Source organism: Drosophila virilis, chromosome 4, assembly GCF_030788295.1.
Source record: "Drosophila virilis strain 15010-1051.87 chromosome 4, Dvir_AGI_RSII-ME, whole genome shotgun sequence".
Taxonomy (NCBI): Eukaryota; Metazoa; Arthropoda; class Insecta; order Diptera; family Drosophilidae; genus Drosophila; species Drosophila virilis.
Genome location: NC_091546.1, coordinates 28,682,329 through 28,707,070, shown reverse-complemented (window position 1 = coordinate 28,707,070; position 24,742 = coordinate 28,682,329). Strand labels below are relative to the sequence as shown.

At 36.7% G+C, this 24,742-nt stretch overlaps 1 protein-coding gene across 3 annotated transcripts in view; it reads left to right on the top strand.

The window, feature by feature from the left end:
- The window catches only part of LOC6634139 (alpha-N-acetylgalactosaminidase), a 44,805-nt gene extending 20,921 nt beyond the window's left edge, over positions 1-23,884 (top strand). Inside the window, exons 3-7 of one of the 3 annotated variants that reach the window (XM_070209044.1) lie at positions 1,642-1,816; positions 11,697-11,901; positions 11,959-12,128; positions 13,595-13,957; positions 23,696-23,884. In XM_070209044.1, coding sequence (XP_070065145.1) covers positions 1,642-1,816; positions 11,697-11,901; positions 11,959-12,128; positions 13,595-13,957; positions 23,696-23,803 — 1,021 coding nt within the window. In that variant the 3' untranslated portion in view covers positions 23,804-23,884. Of the gene's footprint in view, positions 1-1,641; positions 1,817-11,696; positions 12,129-13,594; positions 13,958-23,695 lie in introns of all 3 variants that reach the window. The other 2 variants (XM_032433144.2, XM_070209045.1) reach the window with 2 other exon arrangements.
- Positions 23,885-24,742: the final 858 nt, after the last annotated feature.

Here is a 24,742-nt window from a genome sequence, read left to right as displayed (position 1 = left end):
CTGTTCCTCTTTCGCTTCTTATTCCTGGATACCTGGATATTCTTTCCTTCCTTATTGGGTTGCGCTTGTTTTCTCTTTTATTTAATAATTCTTTTACACTGTATTTATTTATGAAATTGTTAATTTTTTTGCTCGAATTGTATTTCGTTGTTGTTGTCGTTGTTGTTTTTTTCGTTTCGTTGTTTTTTTTTTCCTACTTGTTTTATATTATTATATTTTATTATATATATATATATCTTTGGCACGAAAGACTCGCCAATGTTCGCGAACAAACGCCTTTACGTATGGGCGTGTGTTTGTGTGTGAGCCTCTAACACTTCTTTATTTCAATTTATAAATTTCATGTGTCTTATAGGTTCTGAGATCCTTTCGTACATACACACGGACGAACGGACGGAAAGTGAGAAAGATATAGATAGACGAACCATTTAAATGGATTTTTATTGATTCGAACATAAATAAATCATAAATTATGATTGGTTGCCAACACTGAGTTACTCAATGTTCCTGCAGACATAGAAGCAGAGGTATATATCGCCAGTGTCGATCACTGTTTGAGATCTGGCTATTCATAATCAGCAGTCATAACTAACCTGTTCCTGGTAGGTTGGTTTGTTTTCGTGAAGTATAGCTCCTAATATGATGAATGGTTCTTATTTTAAATGTATGTGCGTATGTATATCTAGGCTGGCCGCCTACCTCCCCGAATGAGCTGAACCCTCGCCTTTCATGACCATATCTACAAGAAACCGTGAGCAGTGTCAGGCTTTTATAATTTGACTCTTCGTTTGTTATAAAAGTGTCACACTGCAAATACATTATAAAACAACAATTTAAAGTTAAAGCATAAACAAAATAAAATTTGTTATTAACAGCGACATTATAGTTTAATTTAAGTATTTTGTTAGTTATTTCACAGATAAACCTGTAGAGACATTTTAGACCGTTAATGATCAATGAAATCCGGAGAGTTGAGAGCTTTCGCAAGCAACCATTTTTTTTAGAAGAAGAGAGTTAATTGGAAATTACGTGGTAACAAGGGATACTAAGCACGTCGGTTTGTGCAATATTTTCAATTTCGTTCTTAACATTATATTTTTGATCTGGCGCTTTTCGCTGTAACGATCATTTATTACCCTAGTATTAAATTATGCTAAAGCCTCGATGATGCGTCTCAAGTTAGTTAAGTTTGTTCACTTCGAGCAGTTGATAGGCATCGGCCAATTGTATTATTTAAATATATTAAATACTAATCAACTAATTGACGTTTTGCTGCAATCGGCACGCACCCATTGGGGTTCGCCTTTGTAAAACTATTGTTATTGAATAATAAGCACAGACTAATTCGGGGCTGCCTGCTTCTCTAAAGTTACAACAAATATGCAATCAAATTAAAACACAAGAAATAAAATAAGGTCAATCATTTCTATTTATGAAATCTATAAAAAAGATCGATAGCACAATAGTCTACAAGGGTATTAAATCTTCGGAATACCGAAGAAGATTTAAGGTATTCCCTTTTCCTTGTTTTGCTTGTGTAATAATTTTAGTATGGTACAACCTGCAAAAGCAACTACATTGAGAAAACCTCGATTGATTCATTTTTAAATAAAATACAACTTTCTTTATACTTTATTTTAGTGAACGACTTTTTCAAAAAATGGCCGATCTTCTTGTGTCGGAGGGATATGCATCTGTGGGATATGAATATGTTAATATTGATGACTGTTGGTTGGAGAGGTATCGTGGACCTGATGGAAAACTTCTATCTGATCAAAGGCGTTTTCCTAATGGAATTAAAGCATTGTCAGATTATGTATGTATTTATTTATTTTCGATCATAGATCATTTTACTCTCCCAAGCAGTGGTTAAAGCAAGAACATTGATAAGTTCTAAGGAAATTAAATGAAATAAGACTTGTAAAGAACAAACAAAATAACATTACATTCACGTTAAGCAACCGAACAGCCTTTACTTTTTATATGTTTCTTAAATGATCTCCCTTCTGTTACACCATCACATGCTTATGTATTGCCGATCATGTTAAACTTATTCTTTTCAATACGGATTCCTACGTCACTAAACGCTCTGTTTGTTGTTTGGCCAATTAATTTCACCCAAATTATTTAATCGCACTAGTCTTTATCTTATTAGGTTGCAACGTTTACATAATTAATCACCTGGGGTTATGTTTTATTCTAAGCTCATCTTTAACCTTCATATAGTTGTATAGTTAAATTTTGGATGCAATCGTACTCCATAAAGATAATTTTTCTTTTTCTTCCGTCGTTAACCAACCAAAGGACAAACCATCGTATTGTTTTCCTACATAAGTTGGTTGTTGGCAACATATATTTTTATTTTCTATTAGGACGACTTCAATTCTCAGCTCCGTCCAGACCTACCAGGTATTATCGCCCTTTATTTTAACCTACGTGCACGACAGACTACGCACAATCCAATTCATGCATTATGCGAAACTGAACTAGACTACGTCAAGTATTCTCCGCTGAATTTTCTGTCCCCCTAATAAAATCATAGCTTAGCTATGAGAACCTAACCTAACCTACATAGTAAATACTCTCTATACTAGTATAAAATTTGCTACTTTTATTTTATAATGGTTCTCTATTTTTCCCTATTTGTTATATATTCCAAAATAATATACCCAACTAAATTTGTTTTTTGTAATTTTTACTTAAGAAATCTATATGCTATACTAACACTTTTATTCATAGCTGAAGACTCTTATAACGTCACTTTAAATAAAATGTAATATGCCTGTGTACCAAATACTTAGGTTGACATTCGTTTTGTCGGCCTTTAATAAATGTCGAAAGTCGGATCAGGATCGGTGACATCATAGATGTTTGACGGTGTGCACACAAATTCGCATTGGCTTTTTGTTGCGAATTCGCAACTTCCGAAACTGGCGGAATGGGCGGTCTGTGGGAATCCTCGACGGCTGATGAACCTTTGCAACGCCATTAAAATTGTATAAGTGTATAGTGATAGAGTCAACCTCTTGGGCCAGCATGACAATTCGTCAAGTGCAATTATCTAATAAAGCTTCTAGCGAATTGCGAGTTTTTATTCAGAAGTAGCGGAATCTTAGCATCATACGGAATAGGAGCATTTTTGCAAGTAGCCCCTACTCGCAACAACGGAAAAGATCACCAACATGCATTATACTCATGTATATATTGATTGAGACGCTGTAGGCTATAACCTACGCGCGTGTCCTTCCGAACTCTCTCTGTTATTTTTGAATTCAGCTTGCTGGATGACTTCAACTTTGTTCCCGAAAGCTTATTTTCTTTCGAGCGCCGTAGGGATTCAAATTGAACTAATTGATTTTAAAATGTTTGAATAGAGGGGAACACATGAGCAAACTGGTTATCTCGCCAGGATTCTTTTGGTTTGTTAAAAAATGAAGGCCCTTCCGAACCACATCGACGCATCGACCATTCGACAGAAATATTGTGAAAGACGAAGTCGATGACCAACTCCAATGAAGCGTGACTTCAGAAATAGATCAAAGAACCGTCCCTTCAAAGATCCGCGAGAAGGTGAGCCACGTACTACACAAATCGAGGGGGAGTCTTCCGCGTATGTTGGGTCTTTAAACATATATCGTGGTATCTGTATTTGTTGCAACTGAATCAAAGTTGATTTCGGTTGCTGCTATGGATTATCCAAGTTTTAGAGTAGAATTTTCCTCTTGATTATCAGAGAGCTTAACAGGCCAAGCTGGTCAAATAGCCACGATGTCACCGAGAGAATGTCCCCTTTTGTCGCTCTGAGACCCATGACGGAATTGTCTAGCTTCAATTGAAAAGCATCTTCATTTGGCAACCATATCACACCAAGTATTTTGGTTGTGTCAGACTATAAGATCGTTATCAACTTCGTTGCATTTGTAACAGCCAACTCAGGAGAATTCAAAAACCATTTGGTTATAGCAGGCGCTGTGCCGTAAATTACAGTGTTTAACCTGAAAGACCTCAGAGATTCAGATGGGTTATTTTGCCATACTGGAAGTCTCGACCTGCTTTATGCACCAGGGCCTGCCTATGTCAGCTGTCCATGCATATATGTGGGGTCCAAATCGAAGCAGACACGTATAGGTCATTCAACGCAATTTGAGACGGAAACCGACTATATTTCCGAATTGTCTAGAAAGTCTCTCACATAACTGCTGTTCAACTCTTCGTACTTTTTTGTCTGAAAGCCAGTCTTACAATGACAAAAAATCTACGTTTTTTGTATCGGATATATGAATTTTCTTGACAACTCCCGATTTGTCGCCATGTAAGCCTATTTTGCAGAACCGTATAATTCGGACCTTGTTTAATTTTGATGGCAAAGATAAGTTCAAAAAAAGTCCTAGCTCTTTTAAGCATCTTCCTGACTTAGGTAATTATATATATTTTTTTATTTTTTATTATGTATATTTGTATATATATTTTTAAATGTATTTGTATCAGAGTGTGACCATACTAAATTGATTAATTAATAACAAATTTTGTTCATGAGGATAGAACAAAATTTGTTTTTAACTGTTTTCTTATTTTTATTGTTTGAGATTACTATGTTATCTCTTTTGTAGTGTTTATATGCGTTAAAAGAACACCCTATATACAAATATAAAGTATGCGGCACTTTGTCGCATACAATATCAATTTTACATTAAACAAGCTCGGAGCCCCTTTATATATTGGCTCTGGCTCATATTACGCAGCGCAGTTCACTAGCCTCTCTAGCTGACTGTTTATGCTTACGCTGCACTTTCCACGCACCGTCTGAGCGCATTTCATGAGCAACATATGTGCTCACTAACACAGGCATATGCAAGCTACTCACTCTCCCTCTCTTTGTAGCTGTTAACCAATAATAGCATAAGTATTTACATGTATCCATAGGCTTAGTGCATTATATTTACTTTGAATAAAGATATTCTAAAAACCGAAGTCAATCAGCACTGACGTGCTTATGTTCTTATACATAAGTATTATACATATACACTTTCTCCTATTTCCGTTACAGTATACGGGCCTGTATATTTAAAATATAATTTATGTCCTGATTCGTCTCTAAATAAAACTTAATCTCTTATTGATATATCTATGTTTCTTGCTTGCTGATTATATATTTACTTATTCTTTTTCTTATGTTGTTCTATCATTATTATAGTCCTTTTATATGCTACTTCTAATTCATATTTACTTTCTTTTGCGTAGTCATCTATATTGTAAACAGCTTCTTTGTTATCTATATTATCTATACTATATTATCTATCTATACTATATATATACCAAATACTAGCTCGTATGGACAATAAGTATGTGCCATAGAGGGGGGTGTGTTGAAAGAGTAAACGAAATATTGAAGCCATACGTCCCAATCAGTTTTATCAACTGATATATATGATCGTATGTATGCATTAAAAGTTCAATGACGTCTTTCGACTGTTCCAACTGTCTGGTGGTGGTGTACGGCAGATGTTATATTTTTAAGTTTTAAATATTTGTAATCAGTAATTATAGAATTTTTATATTCTGTCCGTAATGACCGCCTTCATTGAACCGTACTTCAGAATAAAAGATTGATGCCTAGCTTTAGCGACAGTATGTGCGCTTTTGTTTGCTATAGGTATGGCAATAAGATATTTTGTTAAGTCACATATCATATTCACTATCTTTCTCTGATTTTGGCAGCGGACCGACCGTGTCTACTATTACTCTATCAAAAGCATTGATTGGGACTTCTGTTATAGTACTCAGCAATATATCTGGTCATACCTTTCCAAAAATAGTGTGTTTTGACCTTAACCAAGGTTTTTGTAATACCTGTGTGACCTCCTTGTATTGGATCATCATGATATGTAGACTGTATATCTTCTTTTTTCATTAGGGTCACCGGGTTGAGTAGCGCTACTCTTAATTTTGTCAATATTTTATTGCCCATTTGTTCGACATTATCAATTGACTGTGCGGACTGTAAAATGTTTGCCATAAATATATGGTCGTAAATGTGTAATTGCCCAGTGTATTGCTGCTAATTCCTTTTCTGTTGTACTTTTATTACATTCTCCCTTAGTAAATGAAAGTGATGCATAAGCAATCGGGAGTTGGAGTTCATTATGGTTTTGAGTTAAAACCGCTCCACAAGCTTGCTTACTTGCGTCAGTTACTATGCAAAATTCTTTGCTGAAGTCTGGGTATTGTAGTAATATTAAGTTTATTAGTGCCGATTTGAGATGCTCGAAGGCATGCTGGCAGTCGGCTGTCCATTCGAACTTAACTTTTTTTTGCATAATCTTGTTATACTGAGGTATACTGTTGTTGTTGGGTATACTGAGTTGCCATTTTGCTCTTTTGCTGCAGATTAAGGAGTTTGGAGATATAACATCTACAGATTCTCCTTTAAAAGCTTTGGATTATTGATTAATAATGGCAAGCATTGTTTGCTTATTATTTATCAAATTTCTAGCATGGCCTTTAAGTTGAGTCTTTATGATGCTTTCAGCTGTTGGTTCATGAGTGCCTTTTAAGGAATCGATTACATTCAATGCATCCAAGAAGCTTTGTAGTTCTTCGGCTTTTCCATCGAACTCTGCTAAGAGTGAGGAGGCTAATTTGAAGAACTCTACAACTGTCTGCGTTTCCTTTCCGTTGAATTTATCAAAATTGACTGATCGAACGTTACCGGTCTGATTAGTACAGTTGTTAAATAAAGCTTGAGATCATACTTTTTATTTAGGTTTACCAGATTATCCCTTAGACGTTGTAAAACGTCTGAAATTTGGACCCTGTGTAAACCTCACGGCTTATGTTACTAAGCTCCTGATTTCATTGTATTCATATACTAAAATCTCAGTGTGCTTAATTATGGTCGGTTACAAAACTGGTGCACTTTTATTTAGGCACTTATAGGATTTATCGAAAATTGATCTGTGCAGCTTTATTATACCCTGAACCCATTAAAAATGTGCAAAATCCAAATGTATGTAAAGGGCAGAAGGAAGCATCTCCGACCCCATAAAGTATATATATTGATCAGCACCAATAGCCGAGTCGATCTAGCCCTGTCCGTCTGTCTGTCCGTCCGTCCGTCCGACCGTACGTATGTATGAACGCAAGGATCTCAGAACCTATAAGAGCTAGAGACTTGAAATTGTAGATGTAGGTGCTCCTAGTGCCCGCACAGATCGAGTTTGTTTCCGACAATCGATAACTTACTCTGTTTCCAAGCAATCGATAAGAGTCGATATCGATATCCTGTTTTTTTGGGCAATTTTGGTAAATAATAAGGCTAGAGTCACGAAACTTGACATATAGCTTCTAAAATAGAATATATATATGCATTTAATGTTGGAAGAAGAGGGTTCAGGGTATCCCCTAGTCGGGAGCTCCCGACTAGAACCTCTTACTTGTTTTTTTTTACTATTTGGTGCCATTTCATGTGGCTCTGTCTTACTAAACATCGTTGCTGATCCCGAAATTGGGTGTTCTTCAGTAACTAATTTTACTGAAACATATGGGAACGTTCTTAGTATGATTCCCCTTTCGATTTTTGGATAATGTATCTTTGAAGCCATAGGATTATTGAACATGAACACACTTTCATGAAGTCGCAGCACGTTTGTTTTTATTTTATTTATTTATATTTATTTTCATTTATGTTTTTATGGTCGACAAAACGAGTGTTTTTCTAATTATTCAATGCAATATGCATATATTATGAAAATTGAATGCTAAAAGCATAGTTAGAGTACACAATTTTCTAATAACATCACCGTTCGATGGAGGTGTTTTAATTGCCAATCCGGACAGCTGTGCCCCTTTTTACAGCTAACTTTGTCAGTGACGTTATTAGAGCCTACATCTAAGCAGAAGGTTGTAAGTAGGAAAAAAATATTATTAAGTAAAATTAAACATCTTAATTTGCTATATTAATTACAAAAATACAATATATTTGAAAAAAATAAAGAAAGACATTTTTTGATAAAGTAATAAAATGTATGCTAGATATATTGAGTGTTAGTAGATAGAACAACGAGTAAAGTAATGGGAAATAATAATGGGATATCACCGAAAATGGGGGAATGTCCGGCAAGCTATCAGGGGCATAGCTGGGAATGGTCAGTGCCTCTCAGATGGTATCCTGAAAGCAACGGGGTAGAGAGTGTTCGGAAGAGAAAACGTGATGCAAACTATTGTAATTTTTACATAGCACGCATTACGGATTGTGCATAGCGTAGTCTGTTGTGCACGTAGATAGGAATAAGGGGCGATAATATCTGGTTGGTCTGGACGGAACAGAGGATTGAAGACGCCCTAAAAGAAAAGGAGAATCTATATCGCCAATAATCAACTTATGTAGGAAGACAACACCGAGAATTGTCCTACGGTTGGTTAACGACGGAAGATTAAGAAGAAGCAGTGTGCTTGAGTAAGATGGCAACCGAAGATAAGGGTCCCAATTTAAACCTCGTAAGGCAAAAAGCAGAAATTGCTTCTGAACAGATTCAATACGATCCGGCTATTGTTATACTGCGGAGACCACATGCAAAAGCAGTATTTAGGGATAGGGCGAACAAGAAAGATGTACAGACAGAAGTTTTGTTATAAAAGGATCGTTAAACTCTTTAGACCACCGTTAATTGAATCCAAGTACACCGTTTGCCTCATTAACGATGGTATCTATAAGAAGATTGAAATAGAGTTTAAATTCAAAAATAACGCCTAGATCATTAAATGTTAGTATACGTTGCAAAGGGATATTGTGGATTGTATAACTGACAAGATAAGGTATAGTACGATAAATATCATAAACATACACTTTGAACAATTTAGATGCAATTGATTGGCCGAACACCAAAGTTGCATAGCGTTCAAATCGTCTTGTAGACGAGAATGATGTAGGGGATTAGTGTATGATAGAATAAGTTTTACATCATCCGCAAACCTAAGTACCCGGGCATGTGATATAACCGAGGGGAGATCATTTATAAAAAGTCCAAGATGACTACCTTGAGGAACACCAGAAGTAACGTGAACCCGTTTAAAGGTAGTCAGCCTCAGCATTACTCTTTGGGTCCTACCTTTTAAATATGAATTAATCCAATGTAAAAGAGACGCAGGGAAACCTATTCGGTCAACTTTAAAAAGTAAAATATCATGCTGCTCAGAGTCAAACGCCTTACTGAAGTCAGTGTAAATGACATAAGTTTGTATTTTCAAAAGGAAAGCAGGGGAAACAACTGATTTGCAGAAATGATGCAAATTAGGAGTGATTATTTTTTCAAATAATTTAGGAGTAGCGGACAGTCTTGCAATGCACTTGTAATTTTGAATGTCAGACTTCCCACCTTTCTTAAGGAGAGGTATGATATAAGATGCTTTTCAAAGAGATGAAATAAAAAAAGATCCAAGGGATAGATTAAAAAGCTTTATCAATGGATAAAGAAGGGAAGAAGTACACTGCTTGAGGTGATAACTAGGAATATTGTCAGGCCCAGGTGAGTCAGAAAATTTTAAAGAATTTATAGCAGAAAGAAGAGAGGATTGGGAGGAGCAGGTATAGAACCGGTTGAAATAATATTGTAATGGTAAGAATTAGTATTAGGACAGACTGAAGAGTAAGTTGATTGGAAAAAATTAGCAAATAGGTTAGCATCGCAATCATTACTATCTTTATCTATCCCGAAAGAAAAATAAGATGGCTACTTAAAGATTTACGCTTCAAGTTTACAAAATTATACAACTTCCTTGGGTTTTGGGAAAATTGCCTTTTGCAACGAGTTAGATAATTCTCATAGCATTGAGAATTAAGAAGAAAGAAGTTCGACTTGGCTATGGAATATTTGGCCGTCAATACTGGAACCAGACCTTTTAATCTCTTCAAAATATTTAGAAATATATTTTTTTTAGATTTGATGATAGTCTGGAAGTGAACCAGGGTGGCTTTGAAGAAGCAATTGAGGGAATTGTATTATGAATGCAATCATCTAAGATTCAGTTCAGGGTATTATAAAAAAATTAGCAATATTCATACCAACCGCGACATATAAAAAAGACCAATCGATTGCATGAATACGTTGATTAAGTAAGGAATAGTTTGATTTGCGAAAGCAACGGCGGGACTTATAGATTGCTGATGAATGTAAAACGAGAGGATTGCAATTGAACATTGCAACCTCTAAAGTAGGATGATATGCATTCTCAGGAAGGGATAAAGGAGGGGAACAAGGAAAGATCCAGCATGCAATTTATAATGCCGTGCTAAGGGCACTAGATTATTTTCGGCAGTTAATAATGACCAAGAGATGTTCGGCAAATTAAAATCACCCAGCATCGTAAATAGGTCATTCTCACGCACATGTAATGAAACTTTTTCAATACAAGTAATATGTTTTATATTTGAATATCAGAAGAAGTAGAACATAAGAGCATGTAATATAGACATTGCGTGTGGAAAAGACACCTTAACTGAGACAATCTCAGAGTCCGTAGGCGTACTAAGACAGAAAAGTTCTGACTGGAACATGGCCTTAACGGCAGTTAATACCCCACCACCTCGATACGGCCAATCATTTCTATGCAAAATAAAACTGTTCAAAAAAGCCTCAAAATCAGATATAGTTCAATTTAACCATGTTTCTGAAAATGCAATTATATACGAATCGAAGAAAGTGCTGGCCATGAAATAATTTTTAAGCTTAGAGACCTGTGACATTCTGATAATTATCATAACCTAATGATTGAATTTCTCTATATTCGGAATTGCATAATTGCTATGAACAAGAGCTTTGAACAGACAAATAAAATTTTGAAGCTTGGAGTTGTTTTCATAAAACTTGGGAAGGGCCAGAAGCGGAAGACGTGTGCGTGGAGCCGCAACGGGCATGCCTGCAGGGGTTGCCGGACTTACAGACTTTATAACGGACTTTATATTACCTTTTGTCGTTAATCAGAGCTCTTCGTATATTGCGTTTATTTTTTGAATCGTCTAAGCAGTCTCTAGTTGTCATGTTTATTTCGAGTCTCTTGTTAGAAGCGTGATTAAAAGGTAGTCACAAGAGTTTGAAGAGCCGTATGCGGCTCCCGTGTTTAACTATGCATTGCACGAATAATAACCATAAGCATGATAATAACAAGTAAGAGGTTTTAGTCGGGAGCTCCCGACTAGGGGATACCCTAAACCCTCTTCTTCCAACATCGAATGCATATATATATTCTATTTGAAAATCTATATGTCAAGTTTGGTGACTCTAGCTCTTATTATTCACTAAAATTGCCCGAAAAACAGGATATCAATATCGATTGCTTGCAAATATAGTGTCTTCATTTTGTGTCTAGTGTCTTCTTTTTCATGAATAATACAATCAAACTAAAATTTAATATCACAAAAATGTATTATTTTTATCATTGTCAATCGAAAGCATTAACAAAGAAATTGTATTTACTAATTATCCGCTGTATGTTCATACGAACTTCAACAAGACAACATTTCTACTATATAAGTAGCTGGATTTCTTTTATTTCTTTACTTAAGCGTTGCGGAAGTGTATATATTTAACTTGCGACCTTAAAAAAACGGCGTAAATGGAAATTTTATGCTAATAACATAAATTTTGAAATAATTTCTATTTAAAAAAACATAACAAGAGCTTTAATTTTCTTAATTTAAGATTCATTCAAAAGGATTAAAATTTGGAATTTATGAAGACTATGGAAATTACACATGCGCTGGATATCCTGGCATTATCGGGTTTGAGAAAATAGATGCGTATCAATTCGCAGAATGGAATGTTGATTATGTTAAATTAGACGGTTGCTACGCCTTACCATACGATATGGATAGAGGCTACACGGAGTTTGGAAAACTTCTTAACAGTACGGGGAAGCATATGGTGTATTCTTGTAGCTGGCCTGTTTACCAAATATATGCAGGGATTCCACCAAATTTTTCAGCGATTCAAAGTCATTGCAATCTATGGAGAAATTTTGACGACATCCAGGATTCGTGGTTATCTGTTGAAAATATTATTGATTATTATGGAAATAATCAAGATGTAATTGCACCCTATGCTGGACCTGGACACTGGAATGATCCTGACATGGTATTTATAAATCACTTATACCTTTCATGTGTCAATATAAAAAAATTTAATAATCTTTGAGAGTAAGATAAGGAATGTATCATCTTTTACGGTGGGCTGATGTGCGTAGGTACACTGCCGATCGTAATAATATCTTGAACCAAAGTCTGGCTTTTCGCATTTTAATCGACATGCCACCCATACATGAGCCACACATACGAAAACCGCAGTCGTGGCTTGTTGAATGTTTGTGAACATAAATTAAACAAGATCGAATTGTAATTTCAATTATTACGGATTTATTTCTGTTTGCCGATCGTTTGAACTGTTTAAGAATAAATTCAAAACTAAACTTTAAGTAACTTAAATGAATGCGCGAAGCCGCTGCTGCAGGCAGGCAAGCCGGCAGAATTCTGAGTTGTCGTCTCTTGAGAGCGATTAGCCCGTTTGGGGGTGCGAGAGTCTGCAACTCTGTTGCAACGGCGTGACGCCCAATTGCGTTATCAGCTCCTTTTGTCTCGCGCGTGGTTACTCCTCCCTGGGTAGATTAAAACCCGTCCTCGTTTATCTCAATAGTTGTTTTGTGTCGCAATTCAGCGTTTTTTGCCCACTTGTGGATTTGAGCCACTCAATTTAACGCAAATGTTGACGTTGACGTAGGATGTGTCCGAATCCAATGAAGCGTGACTTCAGAATCAGACCAAAGAACCATTCGTTTAATCAATATCACTCTTTACTCGAAATCGAACTATTGTTCTGATCAAGAGTATTGAACAGGCTAATAAATTCTTTAACTTGAATTATTTTCTACTAAACTTGGGAAGCTCCAGATACGAAGATGTGTGCGTGAAGCCACAACGGGAACGCCTGCAAGCGTTGCAGGACTTAAAGACTTTATAACGGAATTTAAACCAACTTTTGTCGTTATACAAAGTTCTTCGAGCTTGGTACGATAATCATCATCTCGGTGAAATGTTTCTCCTCTAGTCTAATATTTTAAAGCTGTATCTATGTTGGGCCAGAATTTCTAATCTGAATTCTAGTTCTTCATCCTTATCATCTGATCGCTTAAACGCATTATGATTTTTATAGAAAAATTGCGATTTTGAATCATCAAAACTTTCCTTAGTTGCTTAAGTTATGTTTAAATCTTTTAAGAGTTATTAATTTCAATTAAAATTCCAATTTACTATTAATTTACAGGGCCTGAATGTTTTCAAAAAGTTTTGAAAATTTATTTCTATGCTTAAGCTATATTGCGCTGTCGCTCCGCAATAAACTAACACTAAGCTTCAACATTTTAATGAATATTATTATTCAATGCGCAGATCTGCGCCAACAAGTATATAAGGTACACATTTTCACAAAATATTGAACAAGCAAAGATATGTTTTTTTATAAATGCTGTGTAAATTCTACAAATTATTTTGGAAAGGTATTGAAAAAAAACTATTTCAAATCGTCAATTTCATATTTCTTTGTTTCAGCTAATAATTGGAAACTTTGGCCTTAGCTATGAACAGGCGAAGACTCAATTTGCTGTGTGGGCCATTCTTGCTGCTCCACTTTTAATGTCAGTTGATTTAAGGACAATACGACCTGAATTTAAGGAGATATTGCTCAATAGAAAGATTATTTCTGTAGATCAAGATCCCTTGGGCATACAAGGTCGAAGAATATATAAACATAAGGGAATAGAAATTTGGTCAAAACCAATAAGTCCAGTTTATCAGAGCTTTTACTCCTATGCTTTAGCCTTTGTAAATAGACGGACAGACGGCACACCATCTGATATTTCCGTTACATTAAAGGAGCTAGGTCTGATCAATAATTCTGGATATAGAGTTGAGGTAAGTCGTAAGAAATAAATTAATTAATTGATTTTATTATATATCCGCAATCATTGTATTGCGTTGCGGTTTTGCGTTGCTTTAAAGAGACGGCTAGCCAGTATTTATTATATATTTGTCAGCTTAAAATAGGACATATATATTTCGATATGTTGAAGTTGCTATTGCGCTATTACATGGCAACTCACACCGACTGTGTTAGCTTATATGAATCAACCTCTTAAATACTCATTACGAGTCTGGCGATAACGGGGGTCATATCAACATACACCAACATATCCACTGTAACAACGTTTATCAATGTTGTGCAAATTGAAATACAAAAAAAAAAAAATTAAAATATAATAAAAGAATATAAATATAATAAAAAGAAACCCCACAAAGATGTAGGAAGCATGGTGAAACCTAAAAAAGTCAAGTTTGTTTCTTGAACAAAAAAGAAGTTTTCCTTATTACAAGTTAACTTTCGACCGATTGTTCCTTCGACAGCTTTATGATACAGTGGTCCGATGATGACAGGATGATAGGATATGAGGAGCATTGAAGAACTAATAAATACCTAGTATGGTAAAGATATCTTGATAAATAAAAAAGTTGTTTATACAAAAAACTACCTTTCGACCGAACAGACAAACGGGCACAGCAGTTTAATACCTTTACTTATGCGTTAGGTGGTTAAAAGAGAAGCCATTTGAAGTGAGAGTAGCAGAATATACAAAAGCTTGAGTACGTATTTTCGACAGCACAGAACGATCGAGCATTCGCAATGATCAAGCAGTGAGAGATCGCTGGGCTGCTGAATACAGGAGCATCCATCAGTTTACTGGGAAAAGGTTACAGGACAGTTTAATCGCCTGGGGCATGCTATAGCACATTCTGGGTCGTATCTATTCCACAATGTCGTACAATGACCGGACTCACCAATTAGCGCTTTACCTAGCCCATCTTTCAAACCGTCACTGTACCTTGGATAGGACTTTTTGAGAAACTTTGGCTTAGTGCCGGAAAATTTAGTAGTCGAGGAGCTGAGGTATATTGATTCAGAGTTCACCAACAACAATTTCGACTGAAAGATGTTAAAGAAGGTTTCCTGGATTACAAATCTCGAGGATTACATACAAGTATGGAAGTACATACCAACTAATGGAAGGCACAGTGCCAGTCAAAGGCGATTCTATCCAGTATCTTCAGCAGTATAGATGCTATTTTTTGCAGCAGTGGAAGTCATTGAGCCGAGGTAGTGTCTTTGGGACAACCGATTGAAAGCACATAAAGAATCGACTGTGTCTGGATGTTCGCAAGTTGAATAAGCTGACCATCAAAGACGCATACCCGTTGCAGAACATCGAGTCCATACTAAGCAGAGTTGACGACGACATATTCATAGGCTGCGTAGATTTGACGCATGCGTTTTGGCAGATAGAGCTAGACCCCAAGAGTAATTTACAGTATTCACCACACCCGGCAGCCCTACCTATCAATTCAGAATGATGCCATTTGGTAAAGGAAGTAACCGACTGCCTGAAAAAGCGAATTTGACTATTGGGTTCCAAAAATTTGAATTCTGCTTCAATACCTGCGTTACTTGGGGTACATCTTTGGCTACCTACCCAAAAAGGTGGAAGCAATAGCAAAACTACGACAGACTGCCAGCCTGACGGACTGCATAAAGTCGAGCATGAAGCTAGTATTAGCATAGAAGTGATAAACGATTTCCAGGATATCAAGAAACTGCTCACATGTGCACCCAGACTGGTGCATCCCGATTTCCGCAAGCACTATCATATACAGTGCGATACAAGCCAATTGCGAATAGGAGCGGAGCTTTTTCAGAGGGATGATAGTGGCGTGATAGACCGCTTGCTTTCTTTTCAGCGGGAAGGACAACTAAATTATAACGTGACCGAAACGGCATGCCTAACCACCGTCAAAGCTGTCGAAAGCTTTTGCCATATATAGAACTGATGCCGTTTGTACTTATTACCAACCATGCCAGCCTGCAGAGACTTGCTCGGTGGTCATTGGATCTTCAAGTATGCAACTTTAACATCGAACATCCCAAGAGAATAGACAATATCGTGGAGGATATGTTTTCTAGACCTTTCGGAGTGGAAGAAGAAGAATTTGATGCATACGATTTCGAGACCACCGAGTAAGGAGTATTTGGAAAGGCTGAGGCTTGTGGGGGGAAGTCGGACAAGTTTACAGACTTACGGTTCGAGGTTCATCTGTTATTAAAGAGAACATAGACCAACAGAGAATACAGCGACGAATTCCTCTCGAAACTGTGGGTTCCTGAAAAGTTAACGCTCATACAAAAGGCGCATGAAGGTGCGATGGCGATGCATGGTGGGATTGCGAAGACTCTGACCGGAGTCAATTACTTCTACTACTGACCCCAGATATCAATCCAAGTCCGAGAGTTTGTCAGAAAATATAGGATCATTCCCACCAGAACATCGGGAGCTAAATGTATGGCGCAATCAACGTAGATCTTATCAATGAATACACTGATTCCGATCAACGCAAATTTAACAAGCTCATATACGAAGTTGACAAACTTAGCAGGTACCCAAGTTGCCGATTAGGTCATAAAAGCACTTTGCTTGGAACGTCTTCCAGATAATGTACGAGCTTTCGTAGTGATTATTGATGGCGACTTGGCTACAGTATCTCTATATATGGCCCAATGCTGGTAAACTGAGCCATGTGACTTTAAAAAAATTCAAGCCTGAAAACTAAACCCACTCTGTCAGCGACGGTGGTCAAAGTGGGGGCTACCAGTCATCGATTATTCATAATGGACCAAGCTGCAAAAATAAAATACTTAATCGACACATGCGCTGATTTTTCTAGATTACCTCCCACGGATCACTCAGCGCTCACGCAGCAAACTGCACCCCAGTAAAAACATTTGGCACAAAAATTTCTGCTATCAACTTCGGCCTACGCAGATATATGAACTGGCAATTTGTCATCGCTGACGTCACAACATTAATCATAGGAGTTGATTTCCTACATGAATACGGGCTACTGCAGACAGCTCTACAAAGCTGTACAAAAGGGGCACAACGTGCGGTGTGGAATTCGAAAAACTACTCACTGTGACTCCAGTGACCAACGACCGTTTCAAAGTACTGCTACGCAAATACAGCGGCTTGATCATGCCCTGCAAGTACGCAGCACACGATGTTAAGACGACAGTATAGCATCACATCTTCACAACCAGCCCATACTTTCAAAAGGGCGTCGCCTAAACCCTGAAAAATTAGCTATAGCTAAATTTAAGCAGCCAATATGCAACCCCACTGCACATGGCAGCCAAGAAGAGCAAAATCGAATGGCTGCCCTGCAGCGACTACAGACTACAGACTATACAAAGCCAGACAGGTATCCATTGCCGCATTTTCTTGATATCTCTAACAAATTCAATCTTAGTCAATCTTCACGACAATTTATCTGGAATGAAAACATCAACAGATACCAATTGCCTCGAAACCGCGATCGTCATTCCATTTGGCTTATACGATTTAATGTAATGTAATTACATTTACATTATATAACGCAAGCCAAACATTTAATTTATATTTCGTGATATGGACATATCATCTGCATCGCAGGACAAAAAGTAGATGAGCATTACAGCACGTCAAGGATGTTTTTGGTAGACTACGGCAGCATGGACTACGCTTAAATGCCTCAAAATTAATCTTTGGGCAATACAAGTGGATTTTCTTGGCTATCATGTCCCGAGGACCGCCATAAGTCGGACCAATGATTCAAGCAATCAAAGATTTTAAAAAACTTACTCTGGTGTGCAGCCGATGTTTACCTAAGCAAGAACAACTGCAAAAGCTAATCATAGGCAACAAAAATAGTGTGGAACGCCGAAACAGACCAGATGTTCGAGCAGTGCAAAACCGATTTAGCACGCCTGACAACATAAGCGCATTCTTCCGCAAATGCTAAACTGCTACCGTATGTTGACGCGGATCCCTCAAACCGTTCGATTTTATCCAAAAAGATATCTCAATCGCAGAAAAAGTGAAATACTTATGACCGTGAGTTGCTGGCAATTGCTCTGCCCGTCTAGTATTACTTCTAATCCGTCAATATATCACACATAGCTACCGAAAGCAAGCCTTCAATTTCAATCATAACCTTTTTTACTCACGTAAGAGCGCAACAGTGAAACTCAAAGCTGTACGTTTCGTCTGGAGATAAACGAAAAAAAAAACATTGCTTAGATGGGCAACATCTTCCAGCAGTCCAAAGTAGACATACACAACAAAGCAAAAGGTCAAAAGGTTAACCTGCCTGGAAGTCGATTCGAAATATCAAAATTTACCTTAATTGGCCCTTAAGCTAAAAGCACACATAGCTGCAGAGACGGTAGCTAAGCCTTTAATGCATAGTAATGCATCATAGCTACCAACCAAGGCAGACAGTTTGAGTCTACATTTTTTAAGGAGCTTAGACCGCCATCAAATATCACACTGAATTCAACTGGATCCCAACGTATAGCTAGCTGAAATGGACAATGCCCGGTGAATCTTTCCAGGAACCTGCAGAAGAGTACATCGAAAGTTAATTCATCAAGCGCCTATGTTCAACCATGTCCCAGCTAAAGCCTGTCAATACACCACACCTCGTTACTACCAAAGTATTCGTGCGAAATGGTCTCAAAACATGTACACACATTTTCCTTCGTGATGATATAGTCAAAGCGCAGTTCAAAAAATCTTAGTTATCAGCCGCATCGATAAGTAATTTGTAATCATTATCGGCAAGCATAACACTATAACTATCGACAGTGTTCAAAAAAGCTTACTTAGAAGCAGACGATGATCATCTTTACCCGCAACTAACTGTAAAAAACAACATCCCATTATTACCACTCATAGCGGACGTGAAGTGCGCTCACCCCAAAAAATGCATACATTTTGTAACTAAGTTGCAAAATTTGAGGGGGAGTGAATGTGGCAGTCTTATCGCCTCGATTGAATATTTTTAATGGACTTGATAAAATATTTATAGTTGGTAAATAAGAGTCGTGAAAAGGTTTCGGAAAAGGTCCTTAAACTGATATTCAATGCCCTACATAAGATTTTATTAAATACGCGTGTCGTCGATTTTGGAATTTCCATTGGCGACAACTTACAACTTCTGTTTTATCAAGGGAATCTATAAGATTGGTGATTAACGCACAGCCCGAACCGTACGAGATTGTAAACTGAAATTGTCACTGTAGCTTCCTTATCTGATGATGGTGCATATAAAAGGGTGTTTCGAGAACTTTTTACCGCATGAGTGAAAAGATCGCAAACAAAATTGTATGAAAATCGTATCGACTTAAAATATCTTTAAGGATCTGAAAATTAATTTCAGTCTTTCACCATTTTCGCTTATTTTGACCATCTTGGATAATAAATTCTGGCGAAAGTTTTTCTCTAAATCCACCGCTGTTTGACTAACTATGTGGGTCAACGGTTTTATGAGCACTTTTATGTTTTCCTTCAATATTTAGATCACCAAATTAGCCTGATGAAAACCGTTGATTCCAGCTTCTAACTCTTTTATGGATTTGTTAGGAGTGTATGGGAGTGTGGCAAGAAACTTCGACCGCATATGTCCGGTAAGCAAACAAACCGTAAAAGTAAACAAGACTCACAGGAGGAATGCAAAATGATCCGAACGTAAGCCAATAGACGTTAGACGAATATCATCAAAAAAAATTGATTTTTTATTTTGTTTTCACACTTTTCTCCCAAAACCTAATAGTGCGCGCGCTACTAGCTTAAGCTTAAGCAGTTATATACAATTTAAAAGAATGAAGTTCTCACACTCTTGCAACTGCCTTTACCCGCCAGTTATCCCCACAATTAATTTTTATGAAACAAAAACGTGTTAAAAGAGCAGCACATATGCACGGCTCAGAAAACAATACAATCGCAATTGCAAAGCTGTTCATAGAAAATGGAAAAAAAATTTAATTCCTTCATGCGTATTAACTCATTCTTCTCTATTGCAAGCTGATAACAGGTGGACATTTGACATTTGTTCTATTTATTCTGAGTTAAACTACTACTAATATTAAATACTAATAGATAGATATAAATGGTATGGCGGCGAAGTATAACTCTGGTAATTCTATAGAAAATATCATTAAATATCAGAGACGCTTAAATAAAGCTGATTACGGCATCCCCATAGCCCCAATTATTTCGCAAATTACAATGTGAAAGAGATCAAACGCTTTGTATTTGCCAAGAATGCCAAAAGAAACATTTTTATTTTCGACCGATCGTTCCTATGCCAGCTATATGATATATAGGTTCGATCCAGCTGGTTTTGACATATGACATATGTGCTAGAATTCTGCAAAGCTTCACTAAGATAGCTTTAAAACTGAAAGACAAGTTCGCATAGAAACCGACTGACGGACAGACGGACATAGCTATATCGACCCGGCTGTTGATGCTGATCACGAATATATACACTTTATGGGGTCGGAGATATTTATTTATTTATTTATTTATTTATTTATTAATGGTCGACAAAACGAGTGTCTTCCTCATTATTCAAAAGATTGTACAATATAATTATATGCTAAAAGCCTAGCTAAAGGATACAATTTTCTAAATAGCATCACCGACCGATGGAGGTGTTTTATTTGCCAGTCCGGCCAGCTGTGCCCCTTTTCACAGCTAATTTTGTCAGTGACGCTATTAGAGCCTACATGTAAGCAGAAGGTTGTAAGTAGGAAAAAAGTGATCTCAAGTGAAATTAAAAATAATCTTAATTTGCTATATTAATAAAGAAAATACAATAAATAGGAAAAAAGAAAGTAAGAAAATTGTTAATAAAGTAAAGCAATGTAAGTTAGATAAAGAGTGTTAAGTGGATAGGACAAAGAGAAAAGTAATGGGAAATCACCGACACGGTGGGGGAAAATTTTTCAGCCTGTCCGGCTAGCTATGCCCCTGCTCATAGCTGGGAATGGTCAGCGACTTCCCGAAGGTATCCTGAAAGCAACGATTTTATTAGGGGTAGAGACAGTTCGGTAGAGAAAACGTGATGCAAACTATTATAATTTTTACATAGCACGCGAAAAGAATTGTGCATAGCGTAATCTGTTGTGCACGTAGATAGTAATAAGGGGCGATAATTTCTGGTTGGTCTAGCCGGAACAGAGAATTGAAGACGCCCTAGCAGAAAAGGAGAATCAATGTCGCCAATAATCAACTTATGTAGAAGGACAACACCGAGAATTGTCCTACGGTTGATTAACGACGGAAGGTTGAGAAGAAGCAGTCTGCTGGAGTAGGACGGCAACCGAAGATTAGGGTCCCAATTTAAACCTCGTAAGGCAAAAAGCAGAAATTGCTTCTGAACAGATTCAATACGATCCTGGCTGTTGATATACTGTGGAGACCAGATGCAAGAGCAGTATTCAAGGATAGGGCGAACAAGAGAGATGTACAGAAGTTTTGTTATAAAAGGATCGTTAAACTCTTTAGACCATCGTTTAATGAATCCAAGTACACCTTTTGCCTCATTAACAATGGTATCTATATGAAGATTGAAACAGAGTTTAGAATCAAAAATAACGCCTAGATCCTTAACTGTTAGTATACGTTGCAAAGGGATATTGTCGATTGTATAACTGACAAGATAAGGTGTAGTACGATTAAAAGTCATAAACATACACTTTGAACAATTTAGATGCAATTGATTGGCCGAACACCAAAGTTGCATAGCGTTCAAATCGTCTTGTAGACGAGAATGATGTAGGGGGTTAGTGTATGATAGAAAAAGTTTGACATCGTCCGCATACATGAGTACACGGGCATGTGATATAACAGAGGGAAGATCATTTATAAAAAGTGTAAAGAGTAAAGGTCCAAGATGACTACCTTGAGGAACACCAGAAGTAACGTGAACCCTTTTAGAGGTAGTCAACCTCAGTATTACTCTTTGGGTCCTACCTTTTAAATAAGAATTAATCCAAAGTAAAAGGGACAGAGGGAAACCTATTCGGTCAAGTTTAAAAAGTAAAATGTCATGGTGCACAGAGTCAAACGCCTTACTGAAGTCAGTGTAAATGACATCAGTTTGCATTTTCGAAAGGAAAGCATCATTTACCAAGGATGTAAACTCAAGCAGATTGGTCGTAGTTGACCGATTCTTTACGAATCCATGTTGAACAGGGGAAACAACTGATTTGCAGAAATGCTGCAAATTCGAAGTGATTATTTTTTCAAATAATTTAGGAATAGCAGACAGTTTTGCAATGCCCCTGTAATTTTGTATATCAGACTTCCCACCTTTCTTGTGAAGAGGAATGATATAAGATTCTTTCCAAAGAGATGGAAAGACAGAAGTTTCAAGGGATAGATTAAAAAGCTTTAGCAATGGATAGAAAAGGGAAGAACTACACTCCTTGAGTAGACAACTAGGAATATTGTCCGGCCCAGGAGAGTAAGAAGATTTTAGAGAGTTTATAGCTAATAGGAGAGAGGAGTGTGAAATAGTGGGGGGAGGTATAGAACTGGTGGTAATAGTATAAGGGTAAGAATTAGTATTAGGACAGACTGAAGAGTAAGTTGATTGGAAAAAATTAGCAAAGAGGTTAGCAGAATCAATGTCATTGCTAGCTTTATCCATCCCAAGAAAAAAAGAAGATGGCAAACTTGAAGATTTACGCTTCAAGTTTACAAAATTATAAAACTGTCTTGGATTTCGGGCGAATTGCCTTTTACAACGAATTAGATAATTCTCATAGCATTGAGAATTAAGAAGAAAGAAGTTCGACTTGGCTATGGAATATTTAGCCAAGTCTGTACACAAACCAGACTTTTTAAACTTTTTAAAATATTTGGATTTTACATTTTTTAGATGTAATAATCTGGGAGTAAACCAGGGTGGTTTTGAAAAAGTAGTCGAAGGAATTGACTTAGGAATACACACATCTAAGAGGGAGTTTAGGGTGATATAAAATCTTCTTCTAAAATCTATCTTCTTCTATGCGTTATACATTTCACGACAAAATTATAATACCCTCTGCAAGGGTATAATAAGAGTCACACTTCATTTACGTGCATTCACTCCATCCCCATAAGTGCTTTTGCTGTAACTAACAAATCACTACAATTGCACAATAAAAAAAACTTAGAAAATAATGGATAAAAATTGTTTTCGAACTTCATGTGATTTTATCAACATCGGAGCACTATAACATCTGGCTGCCAAAGAAATGAATGGTCGATTAAAAACGATGCACCAGAAGCTGTTTTGCTTATTAAAATAGGATCAGAATCGCACTATTTAATTTTATAGTTCTATGGGAAGAGCCAGTGCAAATGATTTTTTTTTCAAGATGTTTTCATCAAACTCAGCATTCAAGAGTATTTCTATTATCATATATCTACAAGTCTGCATGTCCATACGTCAAGAAAGGTATTAAATCTACGGCGTGTCGAAGATAGACAAACTTTGTTTGGATAAAAAGGGCTTATTGGTTTTGTGCATATGCATGTAACAGCCAGAAAGAAGCATCTCTGAGCACACAAAGTTAAAATGAAATTAATAAATATCGTTCTTACCATAATGTCTGGTGGCCAGAGTATCTATCTACCGCAGACGGTCACTTGATTAATTTGATGTGTTGCCTCGCGAATAGTACCTAATTATGATATTCACTCGGATTTGACGGCTAATCACGTTCTTTAATTTCAGGACCTTTACGAGAACATTGATTATGGAATATTGTTCCCGAGAACTAAAATCAAGGTTAAGGTAAATCCATCTGGAGTTGTTATGTTAAAAGGACAAATTAAGTTTTAAAACAAATATTAATTTTATATGCTGTTATATGAGATGAAGTTAGTTTTATTAAAAAGTTGTCAAATAAATAATTAAACATCATATATTTCTTTATATAGAAAAATTTTTTTCGAAATAATTATACCCTAAACCCATTGAAAATGGGTAAAAAGGGTGACTATAATATATAATGTATTTACGCAAATGTATGTAACAGAAGGAAACATCTCCGACCCCTTAAAATATGTATATTCTTGATCACCATCACAAACCGGACCATGTCCGTCCGTCCATTCGTCTGGGCGTCTGTCCGCCTGACTGTGTGTATGAACGCAAGGATCTCAAAACCTATAAGATCTAGAGAAAATTGTAGCTGTAGGTCCTCCTAGTGCCGGCGCTGATCGAGTTTGCTTCCGATATTCGATAACTTGCCCCGTTTCCAAGTAATCGATAAAAATTCATCGAAATCCAGTTTAAATTTTTTTTAGCAAATTGGGTAAAAACATAATAAAAGCTCACCAAACATTATATGTAGCTTCTAGAATAGTATATATGTATTTAATATATTTTGGCTTTCACCACCTACCCGCTACTACCACATAGCTATAAATCAAGTAAATAAACCAATTTATATATCCCACCAATTTAAAATACAATTTAAATGCAATTGACTTTTGACAGGCCATAAAGATTAATTTTTCTCGGTTTATTTTCAATTCAATGCATTCACGTTTAATTAATAATCGCTTAAAACTTACTGGCTGTAGGCGGCTAGAAGAGTGCATTGATTTACACTTCATACCTATGACTCTTTCACTTATTCGTGCTCTATTCTTATGAGTGTTCGTTTGCTGCTTGGCACGTCTGGTTTCGTTACTTAGCTCACCGGATGGGGTGTGAGATCTTAAAACTAACAAAAGTCATGGCCAAAGAATGCTACTGCTACCGTAACAATAAATA